This window comes from Gossypium hirsutum, chromosome D08 (genome assembly GCF_007990345.1).
Source record: "Gossypium hirsutum isolate 1008001.06 chromosome D08, Gossypium_hirsutum_v2.1, whole genome shotgun sequence".
Taxonomy (NCBI): domain Eukaryota; kingdom Viridiplantae; phylum Streptophyta; class Magnoliopsida; order Malvales; family Malvaceae; genus Gossypium; species Gossypium hirsutum.
Window position 1 is genome coordinate 2167031 of NC_053444.1, and position 13874 is coordinate 2180904.

The 13874-nt window shown below is 31.3% G+C and overlaps 2 protein-coding genes across 4 annotated transcripts; one reads left to right on the plus strand and one right to left on the minus strand.

Moving 5' to 3' along the window:
- Nucleotides 1-1168: 1168 nt before the first annotated feature.
- LOC107919859 (18S rRNA (guanine-N(7))-methyltransferase RID2) lies at nt 1169-4551 on the minus strand. Its single transcript, XM_016849259.2, has 9 exons — nt 4348-4551; nt 4166-4241; nt 3986-4069; nt 3832-3887; nt 3672-3728; nt 2959-3008; nt 2720-2872; nt 1735-1870; nt 1169-1523 (listed from the first exon to the last, which is right to left on the minus strand). The coding sequence occupies exons 1-9, from the start codon at nt 4444-4446 to the stop codon at nt 1359-1361; spliced, it is 876 nt and encodes a 291-aa protein (XP_016704748.1). The 5' UTR covers nt 4447-4551; the 3' UTR covers nt 1169-1358.
- A 383-nt stretch (nt 4552-4934) lies between these two features.
- On the plus strand, nt 4935-9762 carry LOC107918259 (2-methoxy-6-polyprenyl-1,4-benzoquinol methylase, mitochondrial). Of its 3 annotated transcripts, none has more exons than XM_016847783.2 (9): nt 4935-5150; nt 5833-5943; nt 6469-6595; nt 6686-6747; nt 7113-7271; nt 7417-7561; nt 8372-8443; nt 9060-9168; nt 9406-9762. In XM_016847783.2, the coding sequence occupies exons 2-9, from the start codon at nt 5850-5852 to the stop codon at nt 9409-9411; spliced, it is 774 nt and encodes a 257-aa protein (XP_016703272.2). In that variant the 5' UTR covers nt 4935-5150; nt 5833-5849; the 3' UTR covers nt 9412-9762. The 3 variants fall into 3 exon arrangements, with proteins under 3 accessions (XP_016703272.2, XP_016703271.2, XP_040955422.1); XM_016847782.2 differs by having other exon boundaries at nt 9429-9762; XM_041099488.1 differs by lacking the exon at nt 4935-5150 and having other exon boundaries at nt 5831-5943; nt 6455-6595; nt 9429-9762.
- The last annotated feature ends 4112 nt before the right edge of the window (nt 9763-13874 follow it).

The following is a 13874-nucleotide window of genomic DNA, read 5'->3' on the forward strand; positions in this document are numbered from 1 at the left end:
TTATTTTATAATTATTTTATAATTTAATAACTAAAATAGAAAATTTAACCATAATTGATTTCCTACAATGTAGTTTAACATGTAATAATTAAATATATATTATATTATATTTTTATATTTTTATTATATTTTTTAGTGTTTACATTGTAATATTACATTATAAATTAATTTTTGACATAAACAAAATATAATAAAAATATTACATGTTTATAAATAGAATTAGATACAACTCAGCTCAAATGTTAAAAAGCTTGCAAAATTATAATCATTATCACATATAGGGTTAGATTGAATTGAATAACGTTAATTGGATTTAAATATGTATAAAAAATAATATTACTAACTTATTTTTAATTAGAATAAACTATTAAAATAGTCACTTTTGTTTACTTTAAGTTACATTTCAATCATTTATGTTTGAAATGTTACGTTTTAGTCACTTACGTTATCGTGTTGTAACATTTTAGTCATTGAGCTGTTAATTGCTGTTAACGTATAATGGTGAGCTGACGTGACACATTAAATCATCATTTCAAACAAAAATTTTAGATTAATTTATTTGGTCCCCATACTTTTTTTCATTTTGAGCAATTTAATTTTTTTTATGTTCTTTTAATTTATTTTTCATTCTCTTCTCTTCTACTTCTCTCTCTGTTTTATTTCTTTCTCTATTTATTTTAACATAATTTTTCTATATTTTCCATTTGCTAAAACTAATCCATATACTTATAATTTTTTGAACAATTTAATTTTTTCAAGTGAAGTGAATTTGTGGACTAATTTTAACAAATAAAAAACATAAAAAAATTATGTTAAAAAAGATGAAAAAAGGAAGAAAAAAAATAAAGAAGCAGAAGAGAATGAAAAAAGAAAAAGAAAAAAAAGAAAGTTATAAAAACACAAAAGAAGAAAAAAATGTATCAATTTACTCTTACACCATTAACAACAATTAATGGCTTAATGACTAAAATTTTACAATACAATAACGTAAATGACTAAAATGTACATTTCAAACATAAGTGACTAAACTATAACGTGAGACAAACAAAAATGACTATTTTAGTAGTTTACCTCCAAAAATATTTAGAGCATACAAATATGTGTGTAATTAAATATTAATGCTTCTTATTTTAGAAAATTTCTCTACATTCCAAAATTCCAAATCATAGAACCATAAACACATCCACATATATATATCAATATTTTCTTAAAACCAAAACACAATGTATGTATTGATACAAGAACCAAAACCTTAAATCACCATTATAGTTAACTATGATTTTCAAAGTGATAATAAACCATGAAATATGTAAAACTAGTTCATCCCAAAACTTTCAGATCTATAATATCGTAGCTGGTTAGAAATGAGCTTTCCGTTTTCGAGCAGTGTACTTCGTGTCAGGGGGCACGACATTCCCTTTCCTTCTCATCTGGTCCTTCTTCCTCAACACCCATTCTCTGCCCTTGCCTTTCTTGTTTACTTTCTGCTTTTTCCGAGGTCTATGCCTGTCCGAAATGCAAACCTGCAACAAAACACCCAAAAACACAACAATGACATATAAGTAGTTGCAGTCATTGTGGCCGCAGAAACCGAAGCAACAACGAGCAATGTACTAAACTTCGTAAACCACTTATTTATTTCGTTCTCCGGGAAAAAAAGTACAGGCCTTGACTAGTATAGGGCAATAAAGCATGTAATATGATACATATATATACATATATATATAGGCTCACCGTCTGATTTTCTTCATCTCCACTGCTCTCATCATCAGAACAACTCTCTCCGTCTTCACCTTTTCCACTGGGAACCGCAGAGCTGACAGATGGTGGGCCACAAGTAAGGACAAGGTATTCTTTTCTCTTCTTGGTACTGGCGGAAGACAACTAGTTAGTGTTAGAGTGCTTAAAATGATACAACAAAATGTCCATCTATCCATATATTTAAAAGAAAGGGTGTTCTATTGGAACTCTCTCCTATGTTCATGAATGCATATTTTCACTGAAATTATATTCCATGCGATAGGAGCGATAGCACCTTTCCCTAAACTAGTGCAACGTTGTTTGAACTAGACTGGGCTGGCCAGTCAGACCGTGAATAGGCCAAGGTACCAGTTCGGAGAAGGGCATCAAATCAGTATGGACCAGTTGAGCTGAATTTTTAATACATAATTTTTAAATTTTTAAGATTCTTTTCATGATTTCTTTAATCGAACCAGACAGACTGGTCGGACCGATGAACCGGTGGCCTGACCAGTTCAACCACCGGTCCAGTTCTGAAAACCATGCACTAACAAAGATACAATAGATGGATAAATCTAATATAAACAAAAACGAAAATGCAAAGTACGAGAGGCATAAGGTAAAAAGAAGTGGAATGCTAAGATACAAATGCCCGCAAGGACATAATAGCAGGAAAATAACACCAGTAATCATGAAATGTCGATAATTTCATGCAATACATTCCATTGCCTCTGAATAAACGAGACTGCAAATATTGATTCCATTAAAAGCAATGGAACAAATCGTATGATCCAATTGGAGGCATAAACAATCAGATCTAAAACAAGTTCATCATGAACAAGAAAAAGGAATAGAAGCAAGTGTATGTATAGCTGTCATTAACTCAAACAATCCATCCCACCAAACACATATATGGACACGAAGAAAGAAGGCAATTGTAAAGCCGATCATAAATAGTTCATATGGGATCGCAATATACCTATGTGGGTAATCGACAACCACGCCACCAGCAAATCCAGAGCGCATTGCGTAACTCAAAATTAGCTCACGTTGGGCTAGATTTTCAGGATATACTTGGAGCACTGCTCTAGCTCCCCTTGCTAAGCATCTATATAATGATCCGAAAAAAGCCCTAAAAGATCAAATCAACCATATTAAATTTACTGAAATACATTTCCCATTTACAAAAAACTAGATACATAAAAACCATTAACATACTTTAATCTCAATCTTGGCTCGTGAGAGGACTTGTCAGCATTGCATAACCACTGCATGCCAAAGCAACAAAAGGAGAAAAGAAATCATGAGCAAGAATATGAAGTCTTTAAACTGCTTCAGTTTAAACCAATTACAAGAACGCTTTGGAGAACAAATTGCAGGCTTAAGTCACATTAATCCTCTCCATAAAGAGAAATTTTGCACCCAAAGAAGAAGTGCTGACCACATAACATTTTAAGATAAATGATTGTTTCTTTCTCTGCAAATCTCCAATCGACATTTCAAAGACTTTTATTGTAAAAACTATGAGACACTGTATGGTAAACTTATTTGCAGGCTCCCACTAGAAGCAGGGTTCTGGGAAGGTCACAATATATGCAGCATTCTCTATATTTACTCAGAGAGGTTGTTTCCGGGTTTTAAAGGGGCGAATTCAATTAGATTTAATACTATAGCAAGTGCATTCTTGATAACGATTGAAACCCGAAAATTTAAGACAGACAAACAGAAAACCGAGGCTCCCATAAGATGTAAGGGGATTTCCAAAGTAACATACATTCAAATCAATAACAGTTGAAATGGTAATCTGATCCATAATGAATTAAGTTTTTTTCATACACAAGGCAAGACTTACAGAATTCAGAATATTCGAAGCATGGATTTGAACTTGAATATATGAAAACGGTGAAGCAAAATATTGACCAAAAGCATACCTGAACAGCAGAGATACTAATAGCTCCATCGATAACTCCAGGTCGAAGTCCTAAGCCCTGAAAATTAATATAGTATAATGAAGTCTTCATTTAAGAAACATGTCCGAAAACAGCTACAATAACATCGGTTTTGAAGATATTTAAGAACTTGGTAATTTACCTGACCCATATCACCAAGTAACAAATCCCCTTCAACCTCATTTTGCAAAGCAACATCTATAAATCAAAGCCCAGAAAAAAAAAACTTAAAATAATTTATTACAAATGTGTCAAAAAATTAAGTTTCAACAACAAAAAATAAGAATTAAACTTACTAAGCATTGATTCAGAAATATCTAAACCAATCCATTGGTGACCATTCTCAGTTATTGTCTCCCCACTAAGCCCTGATCCACAACCTAAAATAACAACAAAATATTACAAATTAAATATTAAAAAAAGGGTAATTTCATTTTATATTATTTTTGTTTGAGCAGAGAAATAAATATATATACCGATATCAAGGAGCAACCTTGGGACTCCATCATCGGGCAAAGCCAGAAGTTCCAGTGCTCTCTCAGAGAGCTTTGTCTATTTATTTTTTTACAAAAAAAAAACCCAATTTTCAATGCTTAGTAATTTCAGCTGCTAATAAAATTATACACAAAATAAAAGGAAAAATAACTGCAAAGTGAACCTGTATTTCAGCAATACGAGATGAGGAAGTGTATTTTCGAGCTTCTACGTCGTCGTAGAAAATCTCCGGCGGGGCTTGCAATTCAGGCCGACTCGACATCCTATAACTCCGGCGGCGGGTATGCGACGGCAACGCGAGGGAGTTTGAGGGTGTGAGAAGGGCGGCTGGAGTTTTGAAGGGTTAAATACTATATCCTTTGTGGAGGATCAACAGCTTAAACCCAAAACTACTTTTTTTCCATTTAAAGTTAAGGGTTAATTCAGAATATGTCCTTCAACTATGGAAATTTTTTTAAATTGGTCCTCAAGTTTCAATACAATTACACTATATTAATAAACTATCAATTAAGTCTTATCTTGTATTACAAGATTTAGGGTGAAATATAAAATATTTGACCAATTTATACTTTATTTTTATTATATTAATAAATTATCCTTTTTTCAAATAAATTTGTCTAATTAAAAAACAAATATTAATGTTTCGGTTGATTCGAGTTAAGTTTTTAAAATTAACGGGGTCGATATAGAATAAACCCACCCCCGACTTCACTGGGATACTTACAAAATTATCTCTCTTTATATTTTTATTTACGATTTAACTCTCCCGAGACTTTTGTCCCACTGCCGCCTCTGTTTAGTCTTTAGTACCCTAAAACCCTAAAATTATCAGTGATTTTCGTTATTCCTTTGATCCTTTCGCCAATATCCAACGCCATCTCTGTCTTCACCATTTTCAGTCGCGATCGAAATCTGTTGGGGCCTGGGGGTTTCGTTTCTCCATACAAATCGACACAGTGAAAGCAGGTTATTCTTCACATTCTCTTTTTACTTTTTCTTGGATAAATTTATTTGATTTTCTCTGCTGAAAAGAAACATATATATTTGTATCGAGTAAGCAAATTCGTTGGCAAATCAAAATTTTTGAGGAGTTCATTGCATTGGCAAATCTTTGATTCACCACTGTTTTATAAATCAAAATAATTGAGTGAATTGTTAATTAAAGAATTGGTTTGAAGCAATGAAATGAAATAAAATTCGGGTCGGGGGACGCGTGTAGAATTTCGGGTCGGGGTCAGGGCAGGATATGTTCTGAGTTAGTGAAATTTAACTTAAAAAGTTTCTAATTCTCTACCAGTTAGTAATTCTGTTTATATAATATGCTTAAGCTCCAGTTCTCTTTAAATGATTCATATTCTGTTGAATTTTGGATGTTATTATTCAATCCAAACATGGGATAAATGGTGGGTTGTTTCCAAATTTGCTAATTACTTAACTATAAGTTATAAGAATTTTATTTGTATCATCTTCTTAATTGTAGAGGACTCATTTTTTTTATGTTACTTGGATTTGGAGCAAGTGTATATGCTCAATTTTGTATAAGTTTTTTTCATTTTTATATACCATGTTTGCTTTGGAGAAAATGAAGAATCCGGGTAATATAGATCATACTATTTTAAGTAGAAAGTGAATGTGAGCTTTTTTGTAGGCAATCGTTGTAGCGGAATGGCTCTCAGGCTGGTAACTAAGAATCTCAGCAGTCGAATTTCGCCCAAGCTGTGTTCTGCTTCTCTGTTACATTCACATGCCACAAGTTTTGGTATTTCTCTGCCTTTTTCTTTCTCTACAGAAAAATAAATAAAAGAAAAGAAAGAAAATGAAATATTGATTCTTGCTTATTTGATTTATCTATTCAATTTTGCTCATCAATTATTTGAAATGCTTAGCATATCTTTATGCATGTTCTCAATGTCTTCATCAATACCTTTGCGATTCTTCCCAGAGACTTTATGTGGTTTTGTTTGTGCCTTGAAACATGAAGATCTGAATTACTGTAGGCAACTTCACTTTAGATGGAAATATGACACAATATTTTGTAGCACACAAATTGGAAAATAGATGGCTGATGTGAAAACCATGGAAGTATAGGTTTCGGAAGTAGCTATTTCTTATCACAAAAAGGTCAACTATGCATATTTCGTATCCATATACCAGATGCATATATGCGATTTTCTTTGCTCTTAATGCTCAAATCTCAAATACTTCACCCTATACATGTATCTGAATTCCTACAATCTCCCTTGTGTCACAATCATTATGAATTTTACCAGTGTTATGTTTTCAGGGTTTAAAGAAGTACGAGAAGAAGAGAAAAGCCAAATGGTTGGTAAAGTCTTTAGCAATGTTGCTTCAAACTATGATCTCATGAATGACTTTATGAGTGGTGGACTACATAGACTGTGGAAGGATAGGTTGGATTTTGTATGCATTTTTGTTCGTATTATTTCACTTTTATCATCTTGTTGCTTTCTCTACTTTACGTCTTCTGCCCAATTTATCAGATTGGTTTCCAAACTGAGCCCATTTCCAGGAATGAAACATCTTGATGTAGCTGGTGGAACAGGTAGGCTTTCTTTGTTGAACGAAGTATATGTGCATTTCTTGCAGTGGATAAAGCATAAACACCGGCAAACAATAAATATGGTGAGGTTACGGGAAAATATAAGAACTGCAAAAGTGAAAAAAGAATTAGGCTAGCTGTTGTAGTTCTATTGGTTGGATGATTAATTCGGGCAATATGAGTATAATGAATAACACTCATAATACTATGTCCTTGAAAGTGAATCTTAGCTCCTTAAAATGAAATTTATCTGTCATTTTCTAGTGTAAAATCAAACGAGACAAGTTTGGGGTGTTACTATGCTTCATTCTATTTTCTTGATGTAAACTGAAGCTGTATTCCTTAGGTTAAAAATGCTGAATGTGCAGGTGATGTTGCTTTCAGGATTCTGGAAAGTGTTAACAGCATCAAACGCAGAGCATTACAAGATCCACTCAATGATGACCTACAGGAAGAAACTCGGATATATGTCTGCGACATCAACCCAAACATGTTAGATGTTGGAAAAAATCGTGCCCTAGAGAAAGGTAAATAAAAGAATAAGCTTGTTGTTAAATGGATTATATTTTATCTCCTAAAGGTGAAGAATTATTTGGGAGGGAAATTTTGTGCGTCACCTCAATGTTACTATTTCTTTTCTTTTTTTTTTATCCTGTTTCCCTGTGCTTTTAGGTCTTGGAGAAGACAAATCTCTTGTATGGGTGCAAGGAGATGCAGAAGCCCTAAGTTTTGAAGATAATTCAATGGATGGTTATACCATTGCATTTGGAATTAGAAATGTCACCCACATAGAGAAAGTTCTTTCTGAAGCTTATAGGTAAACTTCAAACTTTTGACCTCCCTTTCTTTTGGTTCATAGTGACATTTTCTTTACAGAACCATCTGATATATTCTAATTCCCTCTAAGAAACCAAGCCCATGTAGATAAATTGTAGAGACCGGTACTATAACTTGTTTAGAAAAGGGACATTTTCTTTCTTGTGACCAACAGTAATCATGGCTTTGAGTAAGTGATTAAGGAACTGAATATTCTGTAACTTTTGGTGAAATAAACTGTAGAGCATTCTCTTTGCTTTACAACTAATACTCAAAAGTAGTACCGCGGTAGACTGCTGGATTATGACTTGAATTCATGGGGTTAGCAAATTTCCCAGGAGCATCTATGCATGTATGTCCTCGAGCTTGCTGTATTCTCAAACCAGTTTATGTATGAGATGAATTATGAAGATAATTAGAAAACATGGTAAATGAAATATGAAGCTGATTTCATCTATTTGTTATAATAACTTGCTGTGGTTTTCATGCTGCTTATTTCTAAGTTCGTGGTTCACTGGTTCGGCAAAAACTTGTGTCTTTTTCATTTTCATTTTCATTATAGGTTAGACTAAGAATTGGTGTTAATTCTATTCTGTGGCATACTTGTGAAGTTGATTCTATGCAAAGAGAAATAACATTCCATTTCCAACTTCCTTTTCTTTGTTCACAATCTCGTAATTTTAAGAATTCGCTACCTGTTTTGTGCTGTGGACCTACTTCCATGCAGTGGCACAGATTGTTCCATAGCTGAATATGGTTTGTGTTATGAATTATAGTGTCTATAATGTTGGTGCCCATCTCTCTCTCTCAGGGTTTTGAAACGGGGAGGAAGATTCCTTTGTCTCGAACTGAGCCATGTTGACATTCCTGTATTTAAGGAACTGTGAGTATCCTTCACCCTTTTCATATTGAATGCAACTGTTCGATAAAAAGTTCTTTTAGAACATAAACGATCTATGCACGTTCCCTAAAGAGTGAAACTTTTGTTAAGACTATACCTTTTTGCTTTATATAAATTTTCATGAATGCAACTGTTCGATAAAAAGTTCTTTTAGAACATAAACGATCTATGCAAGTTCCCTAAAGAGTGAAACTTTTGTTAAGACTATACCATTTTGCTTTATATAAAATTTCATTTAGCTACTTTGTTCTTGCAAATATTTTACTTAACACAATAGAGTAATTTTTCTACCATACTAAATAACCTTTTAAGAAAGTGATAAATTCTAGAAAATAAAAGCTGGAGAATCTTTGACATGATTCAGGTTTAAATTACATGCCAAATAAACTACTAATTGTAGACAACTAGTACATCAATGGAATCCTCATTTTCCAACTAATAAGTATCCATCTTGTTAACTTTCAAAAATTCATGTGAGATTTCATTTTACAGCTAGTCTTAGTGGAGCTTTCTTTTGGCACTTTATGTATGTTCTTCATATTTTATCAGATTCAGGTTACTTTAGCCTTATTCTAAGAACTTTTTGCCCTTCATGCAGGTATGACTTTTATTCTTTCTCTGTTATCCCACGACTGGGAGAGATTGTTGCAGGTGATAGAGAATCTTACCAGTACCTAGTTGAAAGTATCCGCCGTTTTCCACCACAGGTCATAATTCAGTCCTCCATACCTTCTTATCACTTCTGAGTAATATGCAATTAATTACTTGATTCATTTTCGATTACCTGGAAAATAAGTTACTTCAAGGTGGCTAGAAATCTGGAACATAAAGTATGAAATTCTGGGATTTTCATTTCAAGTGAATTGCTCAAGTTTTTCTGGAGTTATCGGTTCTGTATTCATCAGTGATCCTAATTTCAGCTCCGCTGTCTTGCCATGAAATAGTTATGAAAAATTCATCAATGCAGGAGAAGTTTGCTTCAATGATTGCGGATGCCGGATTTCAGAAGGTCGAGTATGAAAATCTTGTCGGGGGCGTGGTTGCCATTCATTCCGGTCTAAAAATTTAATGGTATATCAAGCAATTCTTTGTTTGACTTTTTATAATAACTGAACATTATCGGCATTCTTTGCAACGAACTGCCGCTGCCTGCTTGCTTCTGTTCAATCTAGATGGAATGACATCGTGAGATCTGTTATGCATTTTCAGCTTTGTTTTATATTTCTACTAATGCAAGAAAGTTCACTGCACTGTACAGTACTTTATGTGAAATAAATATTCTCACTTTGAAGTTTTCCCTATTATTGAAAGCAAGTTTTGAAGATTCCAGCTTTGATGTAAGAAAACAACATCCAAATATTTTTAAGATTCGATCGTGAAATTTATCAATATAATTTTGAGTTTATTTAATGTTTCTATCATATCGGTTTAAAATAATATTTATTAAACGATAGAAATTTTTTTACATCAAACAAATGATCAGAAATTTTTAATTTACATCAAATTTAATATATATCATTTATATGAATGAAATTTAAAACTAAAGTAATTTACACAAATTTTACTTCAATTTAAAAATTAATAAAATATATTGATTTTTAAATCTATTAAATTAAATTAGTTCAATTAAATCTATTAAATCAAAGTAATTAAATTAAATCTATAAAATAGGTTTAAGTATTTGTTTTTTATTTTATTTTTGGTGTGAAATAAAAAGAAGCAAATTACATCAAATTAAATTGCTCAAAAACGCCACTTGCTTTGTCTTGTTGTTATAAAACTCTTAAAACTTCATTTCAAACATCATTGAAGACCTATAAGCTAGACTTCCACGCTAAACTCAGTTTCGTCAAACCGATCCGTAATTATGTTATCTTTTTTAGGTGTATACTTAATCCACCATTGTCCTTCAAATCTCATAACACATTGGACTCTCTTAAGTACATTGATATTTGAATCCTCCAACCTATTACCGGTCAAAGCTTGGACCACATCTAGATTATTTGTATGAATCGTGACTCATTTATATCTTTTGCTAAGCAGAACAAATAGTTCATCTAGAATATCCCAGAGTTCCGCCTCAAAAAGTGCGCATCTATCCAAATATCGTGGCTCGTTTATAACCTTCAGATTTGATTCATGTAATAATCAGAACTTAAAAATTCTTGAATCATTCAATCAGCTTGTTTTTAAACTTGATAAAAGAAAATAAATCAAATTTTTTTTATATAATTTTATTTCATGCAAATGGTAGACAATACATTGTTGCTTAACAATAAAAATAGCAAAGACATTGATTTGAAGCAGGTATCCCAGCAATATCCAAGCAAAAACCATGTCCATCTTGAACCCCTGGATATTTAAATTCACAATTTTGTTCACAACAATCATCACTGCAATGCTCACTGCAGGGTCCTATTCCCACATTGCAGCTTTTAGTTCCCGGCCCCTTGCATTCATACACGCATTTGCATATTCCGTTTTCATCACATATTCCTTTCCCATTCTTTGAAGTTTGACATTTAAAATCGCAATTCTCATCACATTTCCCCAATTGTTCTTCACATACTGCACAGTTTACTTTACCTATTTTTACAACAAAAAAAATGTACTTAAAATTGTTAGAATAGGATTGGACCGATCAGTACATCAATCCAGTAGAAGAGATCAAATCAGTTAACTCATAAATTTATGTGAATCAATTGAATCAGGCAGAGAAATATAATTATAATACCTGAGGTGAATAGGAGAAGGATGGCAAAAATATATAATAGGGAAAAGGATTTAATCATTTTTTTATAAAACTTTCAATTATTTTATCTGGTTTTGTTTTGGTACAAAAGATTGTTATATATGCAAAAAAAAGAGTGGTCCAATTTGAGCAATTAATATTTTTGAGCAATAAATTTATTCTTTAATTGGTATTTTATATCATTTAAGGAAATCAACATATAAATATTTTGACTATTGAGAGTTGCAAATATAAAATTTTTAATACGACCCAATGTTTATTATATATTGTCACTCGTTAGTGTGGAAAAAATAAATTACTTTTAATAAATAAATTTGAAATAGGCTGATTGAGTCATAACTCGATTAGTATGGGTATTGTTGTTAATATAGGAGGATGTGAGTTCAAGAACTCTGAAGGGTATTATTCTCTTATTTATGAGTTAGGAAGAGACTATAAATAATTCTAAATATTGTATAAAAAAAACAGATATAATTGAACATTGCCGCAAACATTAGAAGCTATAAACAATAACGTAAGACGAAAGCAAAGTAACACTTTTAAACTAACAAAAAGACCACTAATGGCCAAGTTTATGGCGTCTGCTATAAGATGCTTCATAAACGTGTCTGAACAGTTGAGATTCCTCCCTTATTTTCAGTGATGCGGAGTTACTAAGATAATTGAATTTCAAAATTTTCCAATTTGTATACTTACATTTTCAAATTAGTCCTTCTAATATTTTATGTAGACAATGGGGACTGTAATTGCTTGTTGTACCAAATTTTTACTTATCCTTATATTTTACGAATTTAAAAATTTGGGTAAACTACAAAAATGGTCATTTTTATTTGCCTCAGATTACGTTTTAGTTATTTATGCTTGAAATGTTACATTTAGTCACTTACGTTATCGTTTTGTTACGATGTGGTCACTCGACCGTTAAACTTCGTTACCTCTCTAGTGGCGGTCTTACGTAGCAGTCCAAATGAGTTTTAAATGTCAACTTAGATGTCCTGTGTGGTAGTCCAAATTAAATTTATTTAATTAAAAACCTATTTTCATCTCAGCAACTAAACATCCAAGTTGGCATTTAAAACTCATTTGGACTACCACGTAGGACTGTCGTTAGGGAGGTAATGGATTTTAACGGTAGAGTGACCACTTCGTAATAAAACGATAATGTAAGTGACTAAAACGTAACATTTCAAACATAAGTGACTAAAATATAATTTAAGGCAAACAAAAGTGACTATTTTTACAGTTTACCCGAAAATTACAATCCAATGTGTAAAATAGTTTCCTTTATGATATGTGATTTATGCTAGGTGTTTTTAGAGAACCATACTCTAGCATTAGTCTAGGAGAAATGCCATTATAGTTAACTACGATGTACATCGATTTACCCTTCACACAATTTGAAATTTGATGTAGAAAGGACTAAAATTTAAAATTATATATAAACTTTGAATTAATCAGGGGTGAAGCCAGAAAAATTTTTAGAGGGTCGAAATTAAATTGTATGTTTTTACGATAGTAAAAATATAATTTCACCATTTTAATATTTATATCTTTATAATTTTTAAAGAATTAACTCAAAATTTTATCATTTTTATGGGGGGACAAAGTGTAATTTTGTCGTTACTAATTTAAATATTTATAAAATTTAAAGGGACCTAAATGGAAAATTTTTCATTTTAGGGCTGGTTACGCCCCTTGAATCAATGTGTATTATTATATATGAATTTTGAATTTGTACAATTATATATATATATATGTATATATATAAGATTTTTATTTGATTTAATTTTCACAAATTGTTTACACAATTATTATTATAGAATCATTTTACGTTTACATATTACATAAAAAGATGATTATATTTATCTAATATATAAATAAATTGATGTATTTATTTCTTTAAATGTATACGGTTAAATCAAAATTAAATATCATGTATACATCTGAAGCACAATAAAAACTTCATGTATATGATTATACCAAATTAAAATTTATGTATCAAATTGTGTATTAAATTAAAATTCATGTGTAATTTTAAGATTTATTCTAACAAAACAATCACCAACAATAATCCAAAACCCCAAATATAAGAACATGATTAAAGGAATCTTGGTAAAAGTACCATAAAAGTCCCTATATTAGTAATTAGATTGTATTTTTACCCCTCTACTAAAAATATATTATATTTAATATTCATTACTTTGTTAGAATTAATTTTTAAGATATAAATGATTATATAATAAATTAAGCATATTTTGTCAAATTAATTAGGAGCATTTAATCTTGGATTATACAATGAGACTTTGTTTAAATGCATCACTTAAAATTTTTTTATTAGTTTCTGTACTTTACTAAACTTAAAGGTTTAGTCCGTATATTTTAATTTGATTAATTTTAGTTTACGTACTTTTCGAATTTTGAAATTTTAGTTCTGACTCAAACAGTAGTAGTTAAATCCGTTTGGTTAAATTCAATTACTAGTCTTGTACTATACGTACAGTTATAGATTTAGTCAATTTTCTCAAATTGGATCATTCTAGGCTCCTATACTTTTTGAAATTTGCCGCATCGGATTTTGGAAATGCTAGTTCTTAACTTAATGAATTTAACAGTTATCATTTGATGATAATTTTAATTTTAAAAATTGAAAAGTACAAGAAC

What these genes read in the sequence shown, in the direction of transcription:
- LOC107918259 (XM_016847782.2), top strand. Translation starts at nt 5,850, where the DNA reads ATGGCTCTCAGGCTGGTAACTAAGAATCTCAGCAGTCGAATTTCGCCC. An exon ending in CATAGACTGTGGAAGGATAG is followed by an intron (nt 6,596 to 6,685) that starts GTTGGATTTTGT and finishes CCAATTTATCAG; the next exon opens with ATTGGTTTCCAAACTGAGCC. An exon ending in TCCGCCGTTTTCCACCACAG is followed by an intron (nt 9,169 to 9,428) that starts GTCATAATTCAG and finishes TCATCAATGCAG; the next exon opens with GAGAAGTTTGCTTCAATGAT.
- LOC107919859 (XM_016849259.2), bottom strand. Translation starts at nt 4,446, where the DNA reads ATGTCGAGTCGGCCTGAATTGCAAGCCCCGCCGGAGATTTTCTACGAC. An exon ending in AAGGTTGCTCCTTGATATCG is followed by an intron (nt 4,070 to 4,165) that starts GTATATATATTT and finishes TTGTTATTTTAG; the next exon opens with GTTGTGGATCAGGGCTTAGT. An exon ending in GTTGTCGATTACCCACATAG is followed by an intron (nt 1,871 to 2,719) that starts GTATATTGCGAT and finishes GTCTTCCGCCAG; the next exon opens with TACCAAGAAGAGAAAAGAAT.